The 15710-nt window shown below is 32.4% G+C and overlaps 3 protein-coding genes and 1 non-coding gene across 5 annotated transcripts; 1 reads left to right on the forward strand and 3 right to left on the reverse strand.

The window, feature by feature from the left end:
• Positions 1 to 1454: 1454 nt before the first annotated feature.
• LOC117932897 (putative non-specific lipid-transfer protein 14) lies at positions 1455 to 2654 on the reverse strand. Its single transcript, XM_034854204.1, has 2 exons — positions 2275 to 2654; positions 1455 to 1589 (listed from the first exon to the last, which is right to left on the reverse strand). The coding sequence occupies exons 1-2, from the start codon at positions 2637 to 2639 to the stop codon at positions 1562 to 1564; spliced, it is 393 nt and encodes a 130-aa protein (XP_034710095.1). The 5' UTR covers positions 2640 to 2654; the 3' UTR covers positions 1455 to 1561.
• A 168-nt stretch (positions 2655 to 2822) lies between these two features.
• On the forward strand, positions 2823 to 2896 carry TRNAV-AAC. Its single transcript has one exon. It is a non-coding gene; the product is annotated as a tRNA-Val (tRNA).
• A 57-nt stretch (positions 2897 to 2953) lies between these two features.
• On the reverse strand, positions 2954 to 6257 carry LOC117932896 (RHOMBOID-like protein 2). The gene is made up of 5 exons (XM_034854203.1): positions 5824 to 6257; positions 4191 to 4354; positions 3748 to 3911; positions 3410 to 3660; positions 2954 to 3301 (listed from the first exon to the last, which is right to left on the reverse strand). Exons 1-5 carry the CDS (start codon positions 6099 to 6101, stop codon positions 3181 to 3183), a joined length of 978 nt encoding a protein of 325 aa, XP_034710094.1. The 5' UTR covers positions 6102 to 6257; the 3' UTR covers positions 2954 to 3180.
• Positions 6258 to 11073: 4816 nt separating this feature from the next.
• LOC117933022 (60S ribosomal protein L24-like) lies at positions 11074 to 14434 on the reverse strand. Of its 2 annotated transcripts, XM_034854367.1 has the most exons (5): positions 14357 to 14434; positions 12102 to 12177; positions 11857 to 11958; positions 11569 to 11717; positions 11074 to 11453 (listed from the first exon to the last, which is right to left on the reverse strand). In XM_034854367.1, the coding sequence occupies exons 1-5, from the start codon at positions 14365 to 14367 to the stop codon at positions 11300 to 11302; spliced, it is 492 nt and encodes a 163-aa protein (XP_034710258.1). In that variant the 5' UTR covers positions 14368 to 14434; the 3' UTR covers positions 11074 to 11299. The 2 variants fall into 2 exon arrangements, with proteins under 2 accessions (XP_034710258.1, XP_034710259.1); XM_034854368.1 differs by lacking the exon at positions 14357 to 14434 and having other exon boundaries at positions 12102 to 12188.
• Between the last annotated feature and the right edge of the window lie 1276 nt (positions 14435 to 15710).

Raw genomic sequence — 15710 nt, forward strand, 5'->3', positions numbered from 1 at the left:
CACACTCTACCATCAATAATGGGAAAAAGAAGGTTGATTTGCAATTCTAAATCCAACAACTCAAGTACGGATGAATAATTGCTGTGTTGTTCAACGCCTATTTACTTATTTAGTAATGGAAATAAAAACTATTTTCAATTTTCCCAAAAAAGGAATGAAAATGGAAACAGTACGATTCATCATAAATTTTCAAAGTCAATTCTAAAATATGTTCCTCCATATTTTGCTTCTAAAACAAATCGTCACTTTCAAAGACACAAATCACCCCAAAATTAGAATCATTTTCAAGTTGTGATAGCTACGAAGAAAAGTAATATAGGACATATTTGGAGGTTGTTCTTAGATTTTGTTTTGAAGTGATTTTAAAAAGCGTTTTTAACTTAAAAATTGTTTTTAAAAAAAAAACTAAAAATATTTTTAAAATATAAATATCATTTATAATGTTAAAAAAAATAGTTATAATGAAACATTTGATAAACAATTCTCTTGAAAACACTTTTTAAAAAAAATATTTTCATTGAAAACACTCTAAATAAAAACACTAAACGCATTTTTAATAATGTAAAACAGTTTTTTAAGTTACAAATATTTTTAATAAATTTTTATTAAAACCAAAATTTTAAAAATAGATTGTTAGATTTTTTTTTCTAGGTATTTTTTTAAGAATATTTCAAAAAACAATTGAAAATATAAAACAAAAAAAAAAAAAAAAGAACTTTAGAAGCTTTCTTATCAAATGAAAGTGCATAATATTATAAGGAATAAATCAAAAAACTATTTTGTATATTTGATATCTCCAACAAAATTCATTTCTATAAATAATTGAGAATTAATTTTAAGAAGTGTTCTTCATAGTTATATTTCCTCAACTTTCTCTGACTTTCTCATCTTTCAAAATTTTGAAATTGTATTTATAACACGTAAAATACGGAATTTCATGAAAAAAAAAATGATACAGAAAAAGTTGTAAGTGACTCTAATATTTTAAAAACTATTTTAAACAACATATCAAATAACCCACTAATGACAGGTTAAATCAACAAAAAAAAAATTAATGGTTTAATATGTAGTTTATGGATACATGGGAGAACTCTTCCAAATATAACTTGAAAGGTCAAGAGGGATAAATTTTTCTTTGGGTGTTGGAATATTTTTATCAAAACAATTTTTGACTAAAAGAGCATGAACAATTCTTATAAAAATATTTTTAAATTATTTTATATTTAATAAAATATTTATAATAAAAATATCATCTTTAGAGATTTGGCCAAACATTTTTATAGAAATAAAGATTAAAAAAAAAAAAAAAAAAGTATTTAGTATCAATTGGACGTATATGCATGAAGAGGCATTTATAGTGCACTAATTTTAATTTATAGCGCTACAAGGTACCCAAATTTATAACATCATCAAATCCTCAATTTTACAAATATCATTTTGGTTTTCCAAAAAAAAAAAAAAAGTTGATTTATTTATTAAAAATTTAAAACTCCTGCCCACTGCAGCTTGATACAAGCTTTTCTTATTGTGAGTCTCTGGCCATCAATCTGCTGTCACCCTTTCACTCATTAGATGCCGCACCATCCACCCTGCAAAAATAGCATCATCATCTACAATTCTACTAAGATTTTTAAATGTCAATAGATAAGATGTTGTTAAAAGCATTTTTCAAGCATTTTCTAATAAAAATTTAGATTTTTATAAATATCTAAAAATTACTTCAAAATTTTAAAGGATTATTTAGCGGTACCATAATCACTTGATAGTTGATTCTTTCAAAAATTATTTTTAAAAACCGAAATAAATTAAAAGTGTTTAAATCAAAACCGCTTTTCTATTGAACTTTGATTTGATTATGTTCATGTCAAAGCCTAGCTAGATCAGATTATCTTTATACTAATCAAGTAATAACTTTAAAATTATATTTGATTTTTAATAAAATTAAGAAAAAAAATGCAAGAAAAAGAAAATAAAAAAGTAAAAAAAAAGATTTAAAATTAATAAATTATTGTTATATGTTACTTTAAAGGCACTTTATTTATTTTAACTTTGTATTTTTATTATATTTAATTTTCTTGCATATTTTTTTATATAAAAACCAAAAAAAGAAAATCATTTTCCTTGAGCATGTTACGTCAAAACCAAGGAGCTATGGACCTATTTGGGCCAGAAAAAGCAGGGGAAGCCCATCATGGGCCTACTCATAAAACCAATCCAGGAATTATGAAGAGAAGAAAAAATAAAACCAAAGGGGGAGAGTAGAGAGAGAGTTACAAGTTGCAGTCAGTATTGGGATCAAGATTGAAGCCGAGAGAGATGCCACAGAACCCAGGCAATGTAGCTATGGCAGTAGCATTAGGATTGTAAGTAGCAATGAGGCTCATTAAGCACCGGCAAACTGATCGCCGGTTATCAATGGAGTCCGCGATGCTGTTGAGGCCCACCACTGCATCACAGCAAGGGGAGCCAGGGATGGGGTCTGGGGCACCGTAGGTGATGAAGGTGGAGCAGGCGGAGACCAGCGCTGTCACGGTACTGCAGTCTATGGCAGCCATTGTTGTTTGGGCCCATGATAGCACCATCAAAATTCCCATCACCTTCACTGCCTTCTGGCCGCCCATTTCATGAGAAATCACCATTCTCACTATCAATACTACCAGTTTACTGTCGAGTGAAATATGGAAACCTTATAGGGCTGAAGGGCTGGGTTGATAGGAAATGAAGAACGTGTGTGCTTCATGAAGATAGGATGAGTTGTCCATTAGAGACATGCAAATCTACTTTTGGAGTCATAACTTGATTGGGCTGATCCACAGCAAAGCGGTGTCGTGGTGTAGTTGGTTATCACGTCAGTCTAACACACTGAAGGTCTCCGGTTCGAACCCGGGCGACGCCATTTTTTATCATGCAAGCACATTTTTTTTCCCAACTGAATAGGAATTAAGAAGTAATGAGATGGTGAAGCCTAATTCTTGTTGGTCATCTCAACAGAATTCAATAAGAAATCTTGTGTAAGAGCAAATACAACAGTAACAACACCCGCTTATACATACATCAAAACAAGCCAACAACTTGAAACTTGGTTTAGGCTCTATCTACTGAAGCTATCACTATGCAATTTACACACTAGCAAAGATAGGGACAGGGACAGGGACAGAGAGAGAGAGAGAGGGACCCCTCCTAAAATTGAGTCTCATCGCATTTCCAGCTAGAGGTTGGGACACAGCTGAGGTAGTGGCACCAATGGCAGTGTTCACTCCCATTCTTTCCCTTGTACAGCATCACTAATCCAACTGTAAATCTGTTCAAAGCAAAGAAAAAGACGATTGCAAGTTAGTTTTCTATCATCAGAATTGATTTTGAAAGCAAAATATGACACGTCATTTTTAAGGTTCAGAATGTAACTCACCCTGCAATCAGCAGAACAAGAGAAACCAGCCAGCACACATATTGGTAGGCCTTGTATTTGGATTTGACACGGACATCAGCTGGAAGGTTCCGACCCTCTATCCACCCAAACTGAGGTCGAGGCATCAAAATAAAGCCCAGGAAGAAACCTGTCACGAACCCACCAATATGGGCAAAATTATTGACACGTGGCAGAATCCCAACGGTTAGATTAACCGCAACAATGACCAAGAGTGTGAGTAGTGCTGCAGCCTACAAAAGCAACAAACAAGGCTAATTATCTCAAAGGGTAAGGAGCAACGGGTGATGGGTAAGACAACAGTGGGCTAGATTGCTCACCCTGTTTGTATACATGGACCAGTTTGTAATAAGCTCTGAAAGCATTGCTCCCAAAAGCCCAAAAAGAGCACCAGAAGCCCCAACAGAGATGCTATTTTGAATAAATAGAGACGAAAGAACACTCCCTCCAAATCCTGACAACAGGTAAATTACTCCTATCCGCACTGCCAAAACAATATCCCTAGTCAGACCAAATCAATATATAGCTAACAAAAAAGAACCAGAGAAGGACTCTTACAAAGAAATTCAAACTAGGAGGATCATGTCAGAGTTACCATAGCAAGTGCCATTAGCTATGAGGCTCATAACATGGGAGTTCTAAAGAAAATGAACAAAAATAAAAGAAAATGAAATGGAATGGGAAGACAACAATGTCCAGAGGCAAGGGAGTCGGATCAGCCTAAGGTGAATGACAACACACTAAAAGCAAGAGAACCACATACCAAAACCAAATTGCTGTTCGAGTCGAATACCAATCAAGACCAAGCTCAACATGTTTACAAGCAGATGAATGACACCAGCATGTAACCAGATGCAAGTGACAAGCCTCCATCCTTGATGCTTACTGACAACTTTTTTCCACTCAAGAGCTCCCAACTTTTCCAATCTTCAAAAATAAAAACTCAATTTCAGTTCAACCTCCTTTAATGATAAGAGAGTTTATAAAGCTCAAAGAGTAATAACTAAACCAATTTATAATTTTTTTTAACATCAGTTTCCAATCTATGAGATCAAACAAGACTAAAGTGTGCATTTGCTCACAAAAGCCTTGCAGGCAGCAGGATGAAGCATCACAAACAAACAATAAACAGGTAACGTAAAGTAAAACATAAATTTCCACAGCTCTTTCTCCTGCATAATTCACATCCACAAATGGCTATCTTTGTGAAGCACCAAAAGTTCCAATTCATAAGGCACAGGGAGTCGTGAACCATGTTCAACAAATCACATTTACCTGAGGTTTGATACAATATATCCAAAACTTACAACCACCACCCAAGAAGACTTGATCTTTACTTGATTTACAGGTCCATTAGAGATATTTCATGAAATTGTCAAACCCAAAACCTAACTGTAATGAGAAATCAATCTAGCTTCTACCTAATCTACTTTTAAAAAAAAACATTGAAGTCCAAGTGTGGTCACTTGTTGAGGTAGTAGTCAGGAAAGAAGATTGATCCCAATAGATAATTGTGACAGAAACCAAAAATAACTAAGCCAAACCCACCTCAAAACATGTAGGCCTTTCCAAGAAAATTCTCAAAGTGACCTTTTTTTAAGCACCTTCCTTCCCGTTCCTCATGTTCTCCAAAAACCCATCAGAGGGTCTAATAAAAACAAATTAATTTTAAAGAAAGAAAATTTTAAACCACACACTAAGAGTCAAAAACCATGCCAAGAGAGATCCCATAAATGAATTTCCAAAAAAAAAAGGGAAAGTAAGCAATGAAAGTTAAAACATCTGATCAATCAGGAACCCACAAAAGTCAGAGACTAAGAACCCCAAAACTCATGCCGGATCAGTACTAGTTCACGAATTACTTACATTTTTAAAAACAGGGAATAAATTGAATAAGAATCTCAAATGCATATCAGATTGATCCCAACTTACCCTAAAAATCAAGAAGAACAGGAACAGAACCAACTGGGGAAAAATGAAACTATGGGTATTAAACAATATCATCCATTGAGGTGATGATACCAAATTCATACCATGCAATCAAAACCAAAAAGAACGACAAGAAGCAGAAATTCAGAGATGGGTATCAAGAATCAATCATCAAGTTAAGGAAGAATTCCAAATTCATGTCAGCCCAATGCCAAGTCGCAAATTTTCACAACAAAAACTAGAAAAACCACAAAGAGAGATCAAGCATCAAAGAACCATTCTACGGAAGAAAAAAAACTCATTTCACCAATCACCAAAAACACAGCCCAAAACTTCCAATCACGCAAAAAAAAAAAAAACATGAACCGAACACACCCAGAATCCATTCCAGAACAAACCCAATTACCAAATTCCCAAAATAAAACCAACAAAGACAAAAAGACGGGTATCAAAGAACTACTCCTCACGTCTTGGAAGAAGGGCCAAACAGAGGATTCTCCTTCAGAGGCTGAAACGAGAACCTCCCAAGAAACCCTGCCACACACTTGCCTTGAGCCCTAGAATTCTCCTTGGGGCAATTATTAATATACATGGCAACGACAAAAACAGCAACGTTGGCCACAACAAACATGGGCACAAGCCATGAAGTCCATTGGGTCTCCGAATCTTCAATCACAGAAGACGATGTGTAGCTGCCTCCCCTGTTTTTGGCTCCCCTGCTTTCAAGATCTTCACTTGGAGGCATGGCTATTCCCCTGTTTTTTCACAATTCAACTATAGGTTTCTCACTCTACAACTCTTTCTCTCTCTAGAATACACGTGAGAGAAGAAGGATACAGAAGATTCGGTGCAGTTGGTGAAGGGTTTAATGAGAGAGAGAGACAGTAAAGAGAGAGAACAGAGGAGGAGTTGGTGTGATTTGGGGGGGGTGTTTCAGTTTTCTAACCGCCGCAGTGAAGGAAGAAACCACTACATCTGCTGCGGCAGCTATCAGCATTCCCTCATATTTCAGCCAATGGGAGTTTGCCACATCATAAAAACGAAAAAGCATTTTTTGAGCATCGCAATTTCTGCCATGTGGCACTTATTGATTGGAAGTCCATAACCCAGCCGTGGTGTTTGTAGCACTGAATCACTGGTGATCTACCTCATCTCCTACCGGGAATGTCCGTTTGCGATTAATAAAACAGTTTCGGGTGGAGGCTCTTAGATTTAAATGGAACGGGTCGGGTCGGGTCGAACTCATTTACCCGGAATTTCATATTAAATAACACATTTTTAGATTTTTAACATAAATTTCAAAAAACAAAAATAAAATATATTTCGATAACAATATTTCAAAATATTATGGGTTGTTTGGAACTATATTTTAGAATAATTTTATGTTTTTTAGAATAAAAAATATATATAACACGTTTTGACAACTAAAAACTATTTTTTAATATTAAGAATAAAATATAATACATTTTTAAAAAATATCTTTTAATTATTTTATATTATGTAAATAAAATATTAGATATAAAAATTATTTTAAAACATATTTAAAAATATTAAAAGCATTTTAGGTTTTCAAACAATTTTAAAAAACTAATTTTTTAAGACGTTATTACTAAAATAAATAAAGTGGTAAAATGGAATTATAGTCATTAACGTGCCATTTAATACAATTTTGTTTTTACTACCTTAAAAGTTGATAGATAAATAATTCTTTACTTATGTTTCTAATTTTGATAAATATTAAACATGTTTGTTAATTTAATTTTGTTTCTTGTCTTCAAAAATTAAAAACAAAAATTTTGATGCATAACCATATTAACAACTACCAAAAGCACTTTTTTTAATTTTTAAAATATCTTTGATGAATTTGAACATATTTTTAGAGATAAGTATTTAATTTTACTTTTTAATTTATAAAATGTGAAAAATGTGTTTTTATGCACCCAAATGAAAAAAACCTTAATTTGGGAACACAAATTTATAAAATACAAATTTCAAACAATAATTTAAAAATAATTAACATTTCAAGTACTATTTTTAACCATTTTAGGTATTATCTTTTAGCTGATAAGTGTATGAAATTTAAATTATTTTTAAAGAATTTTTATTTTATGATTATTTTTATATGAATGCATGAAAACTCACATATCGGTCACTGTGATGGTATACTATTTATAAATTCCTAAAATTATAAAACTTTTTTATCTTTAGACCCGTTTCACTTTGTATCTTCAATTAGAACATGTGTTAGGTGGTGTTTGTTTTTTTGGCTTTTTGCTGAAAGCAATTTGTTTTCAAAATTTAGGTAGTTTGTTTTTCTATTTTTTCATGACTTATTATAAACTTTTTACTAAATAAAAAAAACCAACAAATATAGCTTTTTCTAAATAAAAAAAAATAACATATTGATTTTTCTTTACTTTTTAATACTTAATATAAATAAAACACTACAAAAACAAACAACCTAATATTTAATACTATTAAGCATTAAGGTTTTATTTAAAATTAAGTAAAAAAAACAAACACCGCCTAACTTACATGTTGACCATTATTCAAACACAAAGATATGATTTTGTAGTTCAACTAGATTTTTTTGTTGAGCTTTTTACTCCAATGTGTCAACTCTTTGAAACAACCTCTTCTCACCTTAGAAAGCCTTTCTTTTCTTTTTTTTTGAATTATTTTGTCCAAAAAAATTTTTAATCAAGTTTTGATGATAACAAAATTAGGTTAATAGTATTAATGGTCCAATCAAATTAGTTATTTTTGTGTTTTCAAGATATTAAGGTTAATTCAATCCCAATCAAAGGACAATCGTATTTAACAAAGACTTGACCATGTTAAAAAATTTTGAAAATTCAGAAACCATTGTAAGATTGATTTTGTTGGTGCACTTAAATTAATTAAAATATTTTTTGTTTTTAATTATTTTAAAATCATCCTTTATTTATTTTAAATTGAATTCTGTTCGTAAATTTGAATGATTTAATGTTTTTCAATAAATCCTAATTTAAATTCTCATAAGAATATGTTTAAAGAGTATATGATGTGCTAGAAGCCTTCTCGAGGTTTGAGCCAAACCACTATGAAATAAAGTTTGCAATTCTTCCTCCCTCTACTTATCTTCGTATACTTTAAATTGCTTATTATTTCATGTTCTTGTCACTAGCTTTAATTAATTCAAAATACTTAAAAATTGACCATTACCCAATTCATCCTCATTCTTTTTACCTTTTTTTGTCGTTTATTCAAGATTCCTTTATAATTGTTTTTTGCATTCTATTTATTAAATTAATAATTTGATTTTTCATATGATGTTAATTAGAATTATGTATTATTAAGTAAATATTTAATTCTATATATCACAAATTATACTAACTCCTTGACATCTTTTTTTTTTCTCAATATAATTATTACTTACATAGTTAAATTAGTAACTTATGTCTTCTATTTTCATTATTTAATTTAAAAAAATTATATATGTTTGAAAGTTTTATTTTTTATTTTTAACAATAAAAAATAAAAATATATTCGGTTGTTAATTTTGTATTTTAAAATTTAATTCAAAAATCTTATTCTTTAAAATGAAAAAAAAAACTCGTATTTTCTCATGAATGAAAATTAGAGTTAATGTAATAATTTTAAATTAATGTAATAATTTTTAATTATGTTAGATATATATATTAATTTAGTTTAAATTAAAAATAATAGCATATTTCTAAAAAAAATAAAAAAAATAATAAGCACATAAAAACTAAAGATAGTAAACTATTTTAATTATTTTTAATTAAGATAATGACATATTTAATCATTAAAATTTTTAATAAAAGACTTCATTATCATAGTGTCCTAATACATATTTTAATATTTGGTTCAATATTAATTTTTTAAATAAATTTGGGATATTGTATATCAAATAATATTAAATCAGTGAGGCTTTAGCACGTAAAAGCTAAATTAATGAACAATATTTATTCTATTTTATTTATGTAAATATTAATAATAATTTATTAAATTATTATAAAAATTAAAAGTATATTTTAATTAATAATATATATATATATATATATATATATATATATATAATTAAAAATTTTAATAAATTATTTTTATATATTTCTTTAAACTTATTTCACTTTTTTTTTAATGATATAAATTATTTATAAGTTTTAATTTTTATTTTTATTTTTATGACAAACTTAGGTTAGCAATTCGAGCGGATGGTAATTTGGGCAGATTAGGTGGACCGGAACGCCATGCACGTCAAATCCATCTACTCGTATGTCCAAGTCATGTCAAACACGGATTAGACCGGCCCAAATTGCTGGCCAGATGAACCACACACAAAAGATTTTTTTTGTTTTTTTTTTTTTTTCCTTACTTTTATAATTATACTTTACAGAAAGCGTTTATAAATTGACATCACATAAAGCAATGGAGGAGATGAAAATAGAGGATTGACAATTCAAAACGCGGCCGTTTGCATTTTTGACTGGAGGACAAGTGGACAGGGAGTCAGACGTCGCCGTGTGGAAGATGAGGTGGAGACGTCATGATGGAGTGAATGGTTGGCTCAGACAGTTGGAGTGGTTCTGTCGCTTACATCCTACTCACCCTTTCCCCTTTCCTTCCACCTGGCTATTTCTACTAGTGGTCCCCACCATATTCAAGTGGGACCCTATTTCCCCCCGCTAGTCCACCAGTTAACTTGAACCACCCATTGCTTTTATTTTGAAAAGAAAATGGGAAATTTGTTTTTTTTTTTTTTTTTTTCTCAAAAACTTGTGTCATTTTCATCTAATTGATGGAGGAGAATATAAAAAATTCAAAGATTTTACAATCCCATCTCATGTACCCAAGCTGGCATGATGCCACTTTCTGTAAACGTAAACATCATTAACTGGTTGAAATAAGCCTTTTGTTACTTCACCAAGCATCCTTACTTTTTGGAGCCATGCCTTCCAAATTGATGTCTACCTAATCAACTGCCTCCCAACTCCTTTTCATGATGCCCAATACTAAGCGTGAATTTAAAATCTTAACCTAAAAGTACCTACCTTAATCCATAATCCATAACTTAAATAATTGAAGGTATGAAAAAGCATCTCGCATGTTCGGTTCTTCTCTCGTTCGAATTTCACACATATCACTTTTCATCATGTAAATATTATCCATTCCTGACCTAATAGTCTTTCACGATTTTAAAATCTATTTATATGATTAAAAAAAGACCCGTAAAAGTTTTTTCTCTGTTCAACTTGAAAGATCATTGAATGATGCCATGGAAACCAAATCTACCCATAGCCTGCATATCAAGCTTCATCCATGATGCTAGAAACCCAATTCGTCTACATGTTGGTGATATTATTGAGCTCAAAGATGCCTCATCTAAGCATGTTGGGGTGAGCACCATCGGAAGTCCGATGTCTTCAATACACCAGTTACCGAGGAAAGAGACTGAAGAAGTGGGCCACTTGGCCTACCTAAGTGGGTCTGAATCCTAGAAAACCCGACAAAGGCCCTAGGCCCAAAGCCTAGCAAGGAGTTGTACGCCATGAGACGTGAAAATCCAGCCTTATGAAGATCCGCTATTGCTTTGTAACCCGAGTAGCAGTACCCTGCTATACATCCCTAGATCCTATGTGAAATTACCTGTTTGCCTTCTTCATCAGCAAAAACCTTAGAAACAAAACATATGATTAAAGAAAGGAAAGATTTCATCCTAAAAATCCCTCCAAAACTGAAGTTGTAATCATTCTGATAGAATGCATAGTTGGAAGCAAAACAAGAACACAAGTCCATAAAAGAATATAAAACTCAACCCACTTTCAACACAAATTCCATCACAGGGAAAGATCCTACACAGACCTTAGATCAATCTCAATTCATACAAAATCTCCAGATAATGCCAAATATGAGTCTGGAATTGAGGCAAAAGGAGGGTTTTCAGCGCTTTCCACCTCCTCCTCCAAGCTTGGGGCCCTTTGGTGCAGCCCCTTTAGGCACACCCTTGCTCTGAGTTTTCTGCGTCTTGGCCATTACCTCAGCCTTCTTGGCTTTCTTTTCATCCTTGGTTTTCTTGATCCTCTCTTTAATTTCACTGCAGGTTACAGAATAACGCAATTCAGAATGGAAAATTTCGCCCACTGCTAAGTGCTAACAATAGGTATTTGGGAGACCCAGCAAATTTAGAAAGTTCAAAGATTGATACCCACCGGAGAGCAGCCTCCCTAGCAGCATCTCGAACTTCAGGTTTCTCGGTTCTTCTCTTCTGTATAAGCTCCAATGTGGCACCCACTATGGACCTTGAGTATGGCTTCTTTGCGGTGCGGCGCTTCTTCTTAACAGCTTCTGCTGCAATGTCCTGAAAGTGAGAGCAGAAAAAAGAATCAACTGAATTAGCCACTTCCCAAACAAATAGGGTAGAAGTGAAAATGCACTTTCACCCACAATAAAAAGGCAAAAAATGAGTTGATAGCCAAACAATTTTAAAATTTGATTACCTTCTTGTGCTGTTTTCTGTACATGGCTGTCCATGTAAGCTTCGATGGCTTAAGCCGGTTGTGGAAGTACCTCTTGCATTTAGAATTGGCAAAGAGAAAAACCTGATATAAATGAAACAGATGCTATTCAGTTACAGTAATTGAAGTAAAATTAAGCCAATACAGGGAAGCGTTTGAATGTAGGATATGCTTTGAATGATACATGCCCCTGACAGAACCAAATTGAAAATATCATCACATTTTACCTGGGAATCAGACCGAACAAATCTGATACCCTTACCAGGGTATATCTTGGCCCCACTGAAGCGGCAGAGTTCAGTCCTGAAATCCATAAATTAAAGTAATATAAGAGATTTTTTAGATGATTGATGCAATTATATTTGATCCTATTATGTACTAATTCAAGAAGTGCTGAAATATTAGCCACTTACATCTCAAGGCTGGGAAAAAAAAAACATGAGATAAAAATTAAGCATAAATGGGTGTACTCCAATTTAAGTCTACCATAATGTTCATATTAGAATACCAAGCTAACATCAACAGAACAAAGATGTTCTTTTCACCAAAACTACAGGCCATCCATACTGCACTCCCGTTCTTGATAATGTAGCACTTACACTCTCTCTCCAAGTTCTTGGTAAAGTCAAGTCATACTAGATTACTAGCACAACATTACACTCAAAAACAATTTAGTAGTCATGGGGAATAGTCTGATAGAGGAGAATTCAAGTAAACTTTTTCATCTAAAAGGAACTCATTCAGTCACACTCATCATAAAAATTGATGCAAACATGGATTACAAGTTATTGATAAACAAACAGTTACCAAAGAGGAACCTAGGTTGCGTCGAGCATCATATAGTCAAAATTTGGTCAAATTTGAACCAACAAGAATTTACAGCTTTGGTTCACCTCACTCCTCTTCGGGGTAGCAAATGCATTTAAAATTTACAGGGCTCTTATTAGTAATTATGATGTTTTCTATAAAGTAAAAGGGTGTGTTTGGGTACTCATAGAGATTTTGGGTATTGGCACTTCTATAAGGTTTTTACAAATCAGTAATACATAATAAACCCTATGATGCAATTTTCATGGGATAATAAATGCACCTAAAGAGAATGTGTTTATCTTAGTTTCAAAAAATCCTTAAAACATTCCTTTGGGTGGTTAATCCTCCTCTAAACCAAACCCAAAGTTCATCAAGCTCATAAACCAGACCAGGATCTTCCTACTAAGCAACGGCAAGAAGCTGGAAACCAAACTGATATCCACTTATTGTATCCAGTCTAAACAGGCAGGCAAGCAAACTGTAAACCTCATGATGATGCTTTGGCGTTCAAGAAAATCTAGAATGACATTTATCAATAAAGTACAAATGGATCTCCTACCCAACCAAAACTAATTATATAAATAATATTTCTTTGGATGAAATTTGAAAAAACAAGCACACAACATTTTTTAAAAAAATTTTTGCAATCACACACCAAACCAACTAAAACTAATTTTGTGCTACAACAAATCAAACAGGCATGCCCATCGATTAAATAGAGGCAAAAAAAGTGACCACCTATGGTAATCAAACAGGCAAAGTACATTTCTCAAGAAGGCAAAGGTTAAGTGGCTCATTGAAGGATAGATGGCTCAGATGCATCAAGAACAATTTTTTATTGGCCCCCCACATCAGAAACAATTTTTTGTCTGTTTGGTTGCTAACAAAAGAAATGAAAATATCAGTCTTAGAAATTTCATTATTTCATAAAGTAGTAAACTACCCTCCAAGCAACCAAACTTAATGCAACCATTTGATATAGTTGAGTTGTGTTTTTCATTTTTCAGGATGCCAAATGCAAAAAACAGTTCCTTTTCCTTTCCACCATTTTCTGAGCCCGCAAAAAGGTTTGATAACTAATTATAGTGAACATTTCCAAGTCCAAAATGGGGTTTGATTAAAAATAAACAACCATCCAACCAACTGAGCCTGATGCAACCATTTGACTTGCCTGAGTTGGGTTTTTCATTTTCTAAATCCAAAACAACAAGAGCCATAAGACACATTTTCTTTTCTTTACCCCCATTTTCCCAGCGGCCAAACAGAGGGTTCAATACCCAATATACATTAAAATCGAAATGGGGTTAATTACAGAACAAAACAACCCGCAATCTACTGAGCCCACTTCACTTAGTTGAGTTTGGATTTTCAATTTGTCCGTCTTTGCTTGGAAGCCAAACCAATAAAAATCAGAATGCAAACGTTTCATTTTCTTTTCCCTATCTTCTCGGCAGCCAAACAGTGGGTTCAATAGGCAAAAATAGACTAATACATAACCCCCAACCAGGGTTTTATGGGGGAAAAAAACCTAGATTATTGAACAGCATGTCTGAACAAGAATACGACTTACAGATATTAACAAAACAATATTCTGGAAACCCACATAAAGCATATCAAATGTATAGAAATGTAAAGAATAAATAAATAAAAAATAAAAAATAAATGAACATACTTGAGAACCATGGTTAGTGCTGGCTGCCGCAGAAGACTAAACCCTAGAAGAGAGATTTCAAGCTATATACGAATCTATAGACGGGATGGGCCGGCCGGAACCCACGTTGAACACAGGAGTTTATTGGGCTTCAAGGGGCCCAATAAAAGCATCTAATCTTATTCTCTATTTAGAATCCAAGTCCAAATGCAAGGTTGTACCTTATCTTCCACATGATTGCTGATTATTGGGGGCCCTTGTAAGATGGGGGTAGTGATTGACTCATCCTTGTGAATTTAGCCCATTGATAGAATCACACATATGTAACTGATTTCTTGATCTCATTTTCATATAATTGTTTATTACTATGCCTTCCATATAATTGTTGATGTTTTTAGCATACCCAAGAAGAAAACTTTATTACTTTTTTTGTTATGAACCATTTTATTATAATATTATGCTTTTATTTCATAAATATTAATTTTTTTTAATAGGTGTTTTTATAGAGAGTCTTTCATATCATTGAAGCAGTTTTAGTTAATCATCATCAAATGAAGATGAAAATATAAAGTTCAAGACTAAAAGAGCTTTAAGAAAACGATCAGTTGTGTTTTTACTTCCATTATTAAGTGACTCGTCTATTAATAAGCAACAAGTGTCTACATCATCGCACATTCATTTTTTATTTTAGAACTTTTAGATGGTTCATTTGACATATCTTATAAGTTTACGTAGATGGAAAAATATGGATTTATTTCTTTATGCCATGTATTTCGATGAAAAGATTGACTTACCGATGGTAAACGTTTAAATGCTGAGGAGAAAATGTTTGTTTTTAATGACTATAGTCAAAATCTTAAGAAGCAATTAATTAAGAATAATTTCAACACCCAAGTTAGATAATGCACAATATATGACATGTAGTACTACCATCTCGTCTCTCTAATTACCCTTTTAAAAAAATGAAGTTTAATACTAAATCTACACACCACATGTCAAATAGAACCCAATCCCAAGAAAATCATTCCACAATGTTAGCAACCACCTTCACAATATTCATGTAACCACATCCTATGTTGTGAAAAAACACAACAAAGAATAATAATAGGGATAAAAGAATAAGAGAATGAAAACAATACACATAACCATTTACGTGATTCGACCTGAAATTTGCATTTACGGGAGAAGACAAAGAAGAACTTTCACTATTGTTGAAGGAGATTACAACCTTACACCTCTCAAATCTACAAAAGAAAGTTTCATATAAGAAATTAAGTTTACAATGGACTAATATATCTAAAAAAGATCCCATAAAATATTTCATTTATAATAAAATAGAAAACTCACTTACAAAAATATTTTCTATTAAGAAACT

The sequence above is a fragment of the Vitis riparia genome, chromosome 16 (assembly GCF_004353265.1).
Source record: "Vitis riparia cultivar Riparia Gloire de Montpellier isolate 1030 chromosome 16, EGFV_Vit.rip_1.0, whole genome shotgun sequence".
NCBI classification, from domain to species: Eukaryota; Viridiplantae; Streptophyta; class Magnoliopsida; order Vitales; family Vitaceae; genus Vitis; species Vitis riparia.

Bases quoted from the DNA above. Each gene is read 5' to 3' on its own strand.
- LOC117932897 (XM_034854204.1), bottom strand. From the start codon at position 2,639: ATGGTGATTTCTCATGAAATGGGCGGCCAGAAGGCAGTGAAGGTGATG. The intron at 1,590-2,274 runs GTAACTCTCTCT...CTATTTTTGCAG, and splicing joins CCCAATACTGACTGCAACTT to GGTGGATGGTGCGGCATCTA.
- LOC117932896 (XM_034854203.1), bottom strand. From the start codon at position 6,101: ATGCCTCCAAGTGAAGATCTTGAAAGCAGGGGAGCCAAAAACAGGGGA. The intron at 4,355-5,823 runs GTGAGGAGTAGT...TTATTTTTGAAG, and splicing joins TTTGGCCCTTCTTCCAAGAC to ATTGGAAAAGTTGGGAGCTC. The intron at 3,661-3,747 runs GTGAGCAATCTA...TTGCTTTTGTAG, and splicing joins GGTCCATGTATACAAACAGG to GCTGCAGCACTACTCACACT.
- LOC117933022 (XM_034854367.1), bottom strand. The intron at 11,959-12,101 runs GTAAAATGTGAT...CATTTATATCAG, and splicing joins TTGTTCGGTCTGATTCCCAG to GTTTTTCTCTTTGCCAATTC. The intron at 11,454-11,568 runs GTGGGTATCAAT...TGTAACCTGCAG, and splicing joins GCTAGGGAGGCTGCTCTCCG to TGAAATTAAAGAGAGGATCA.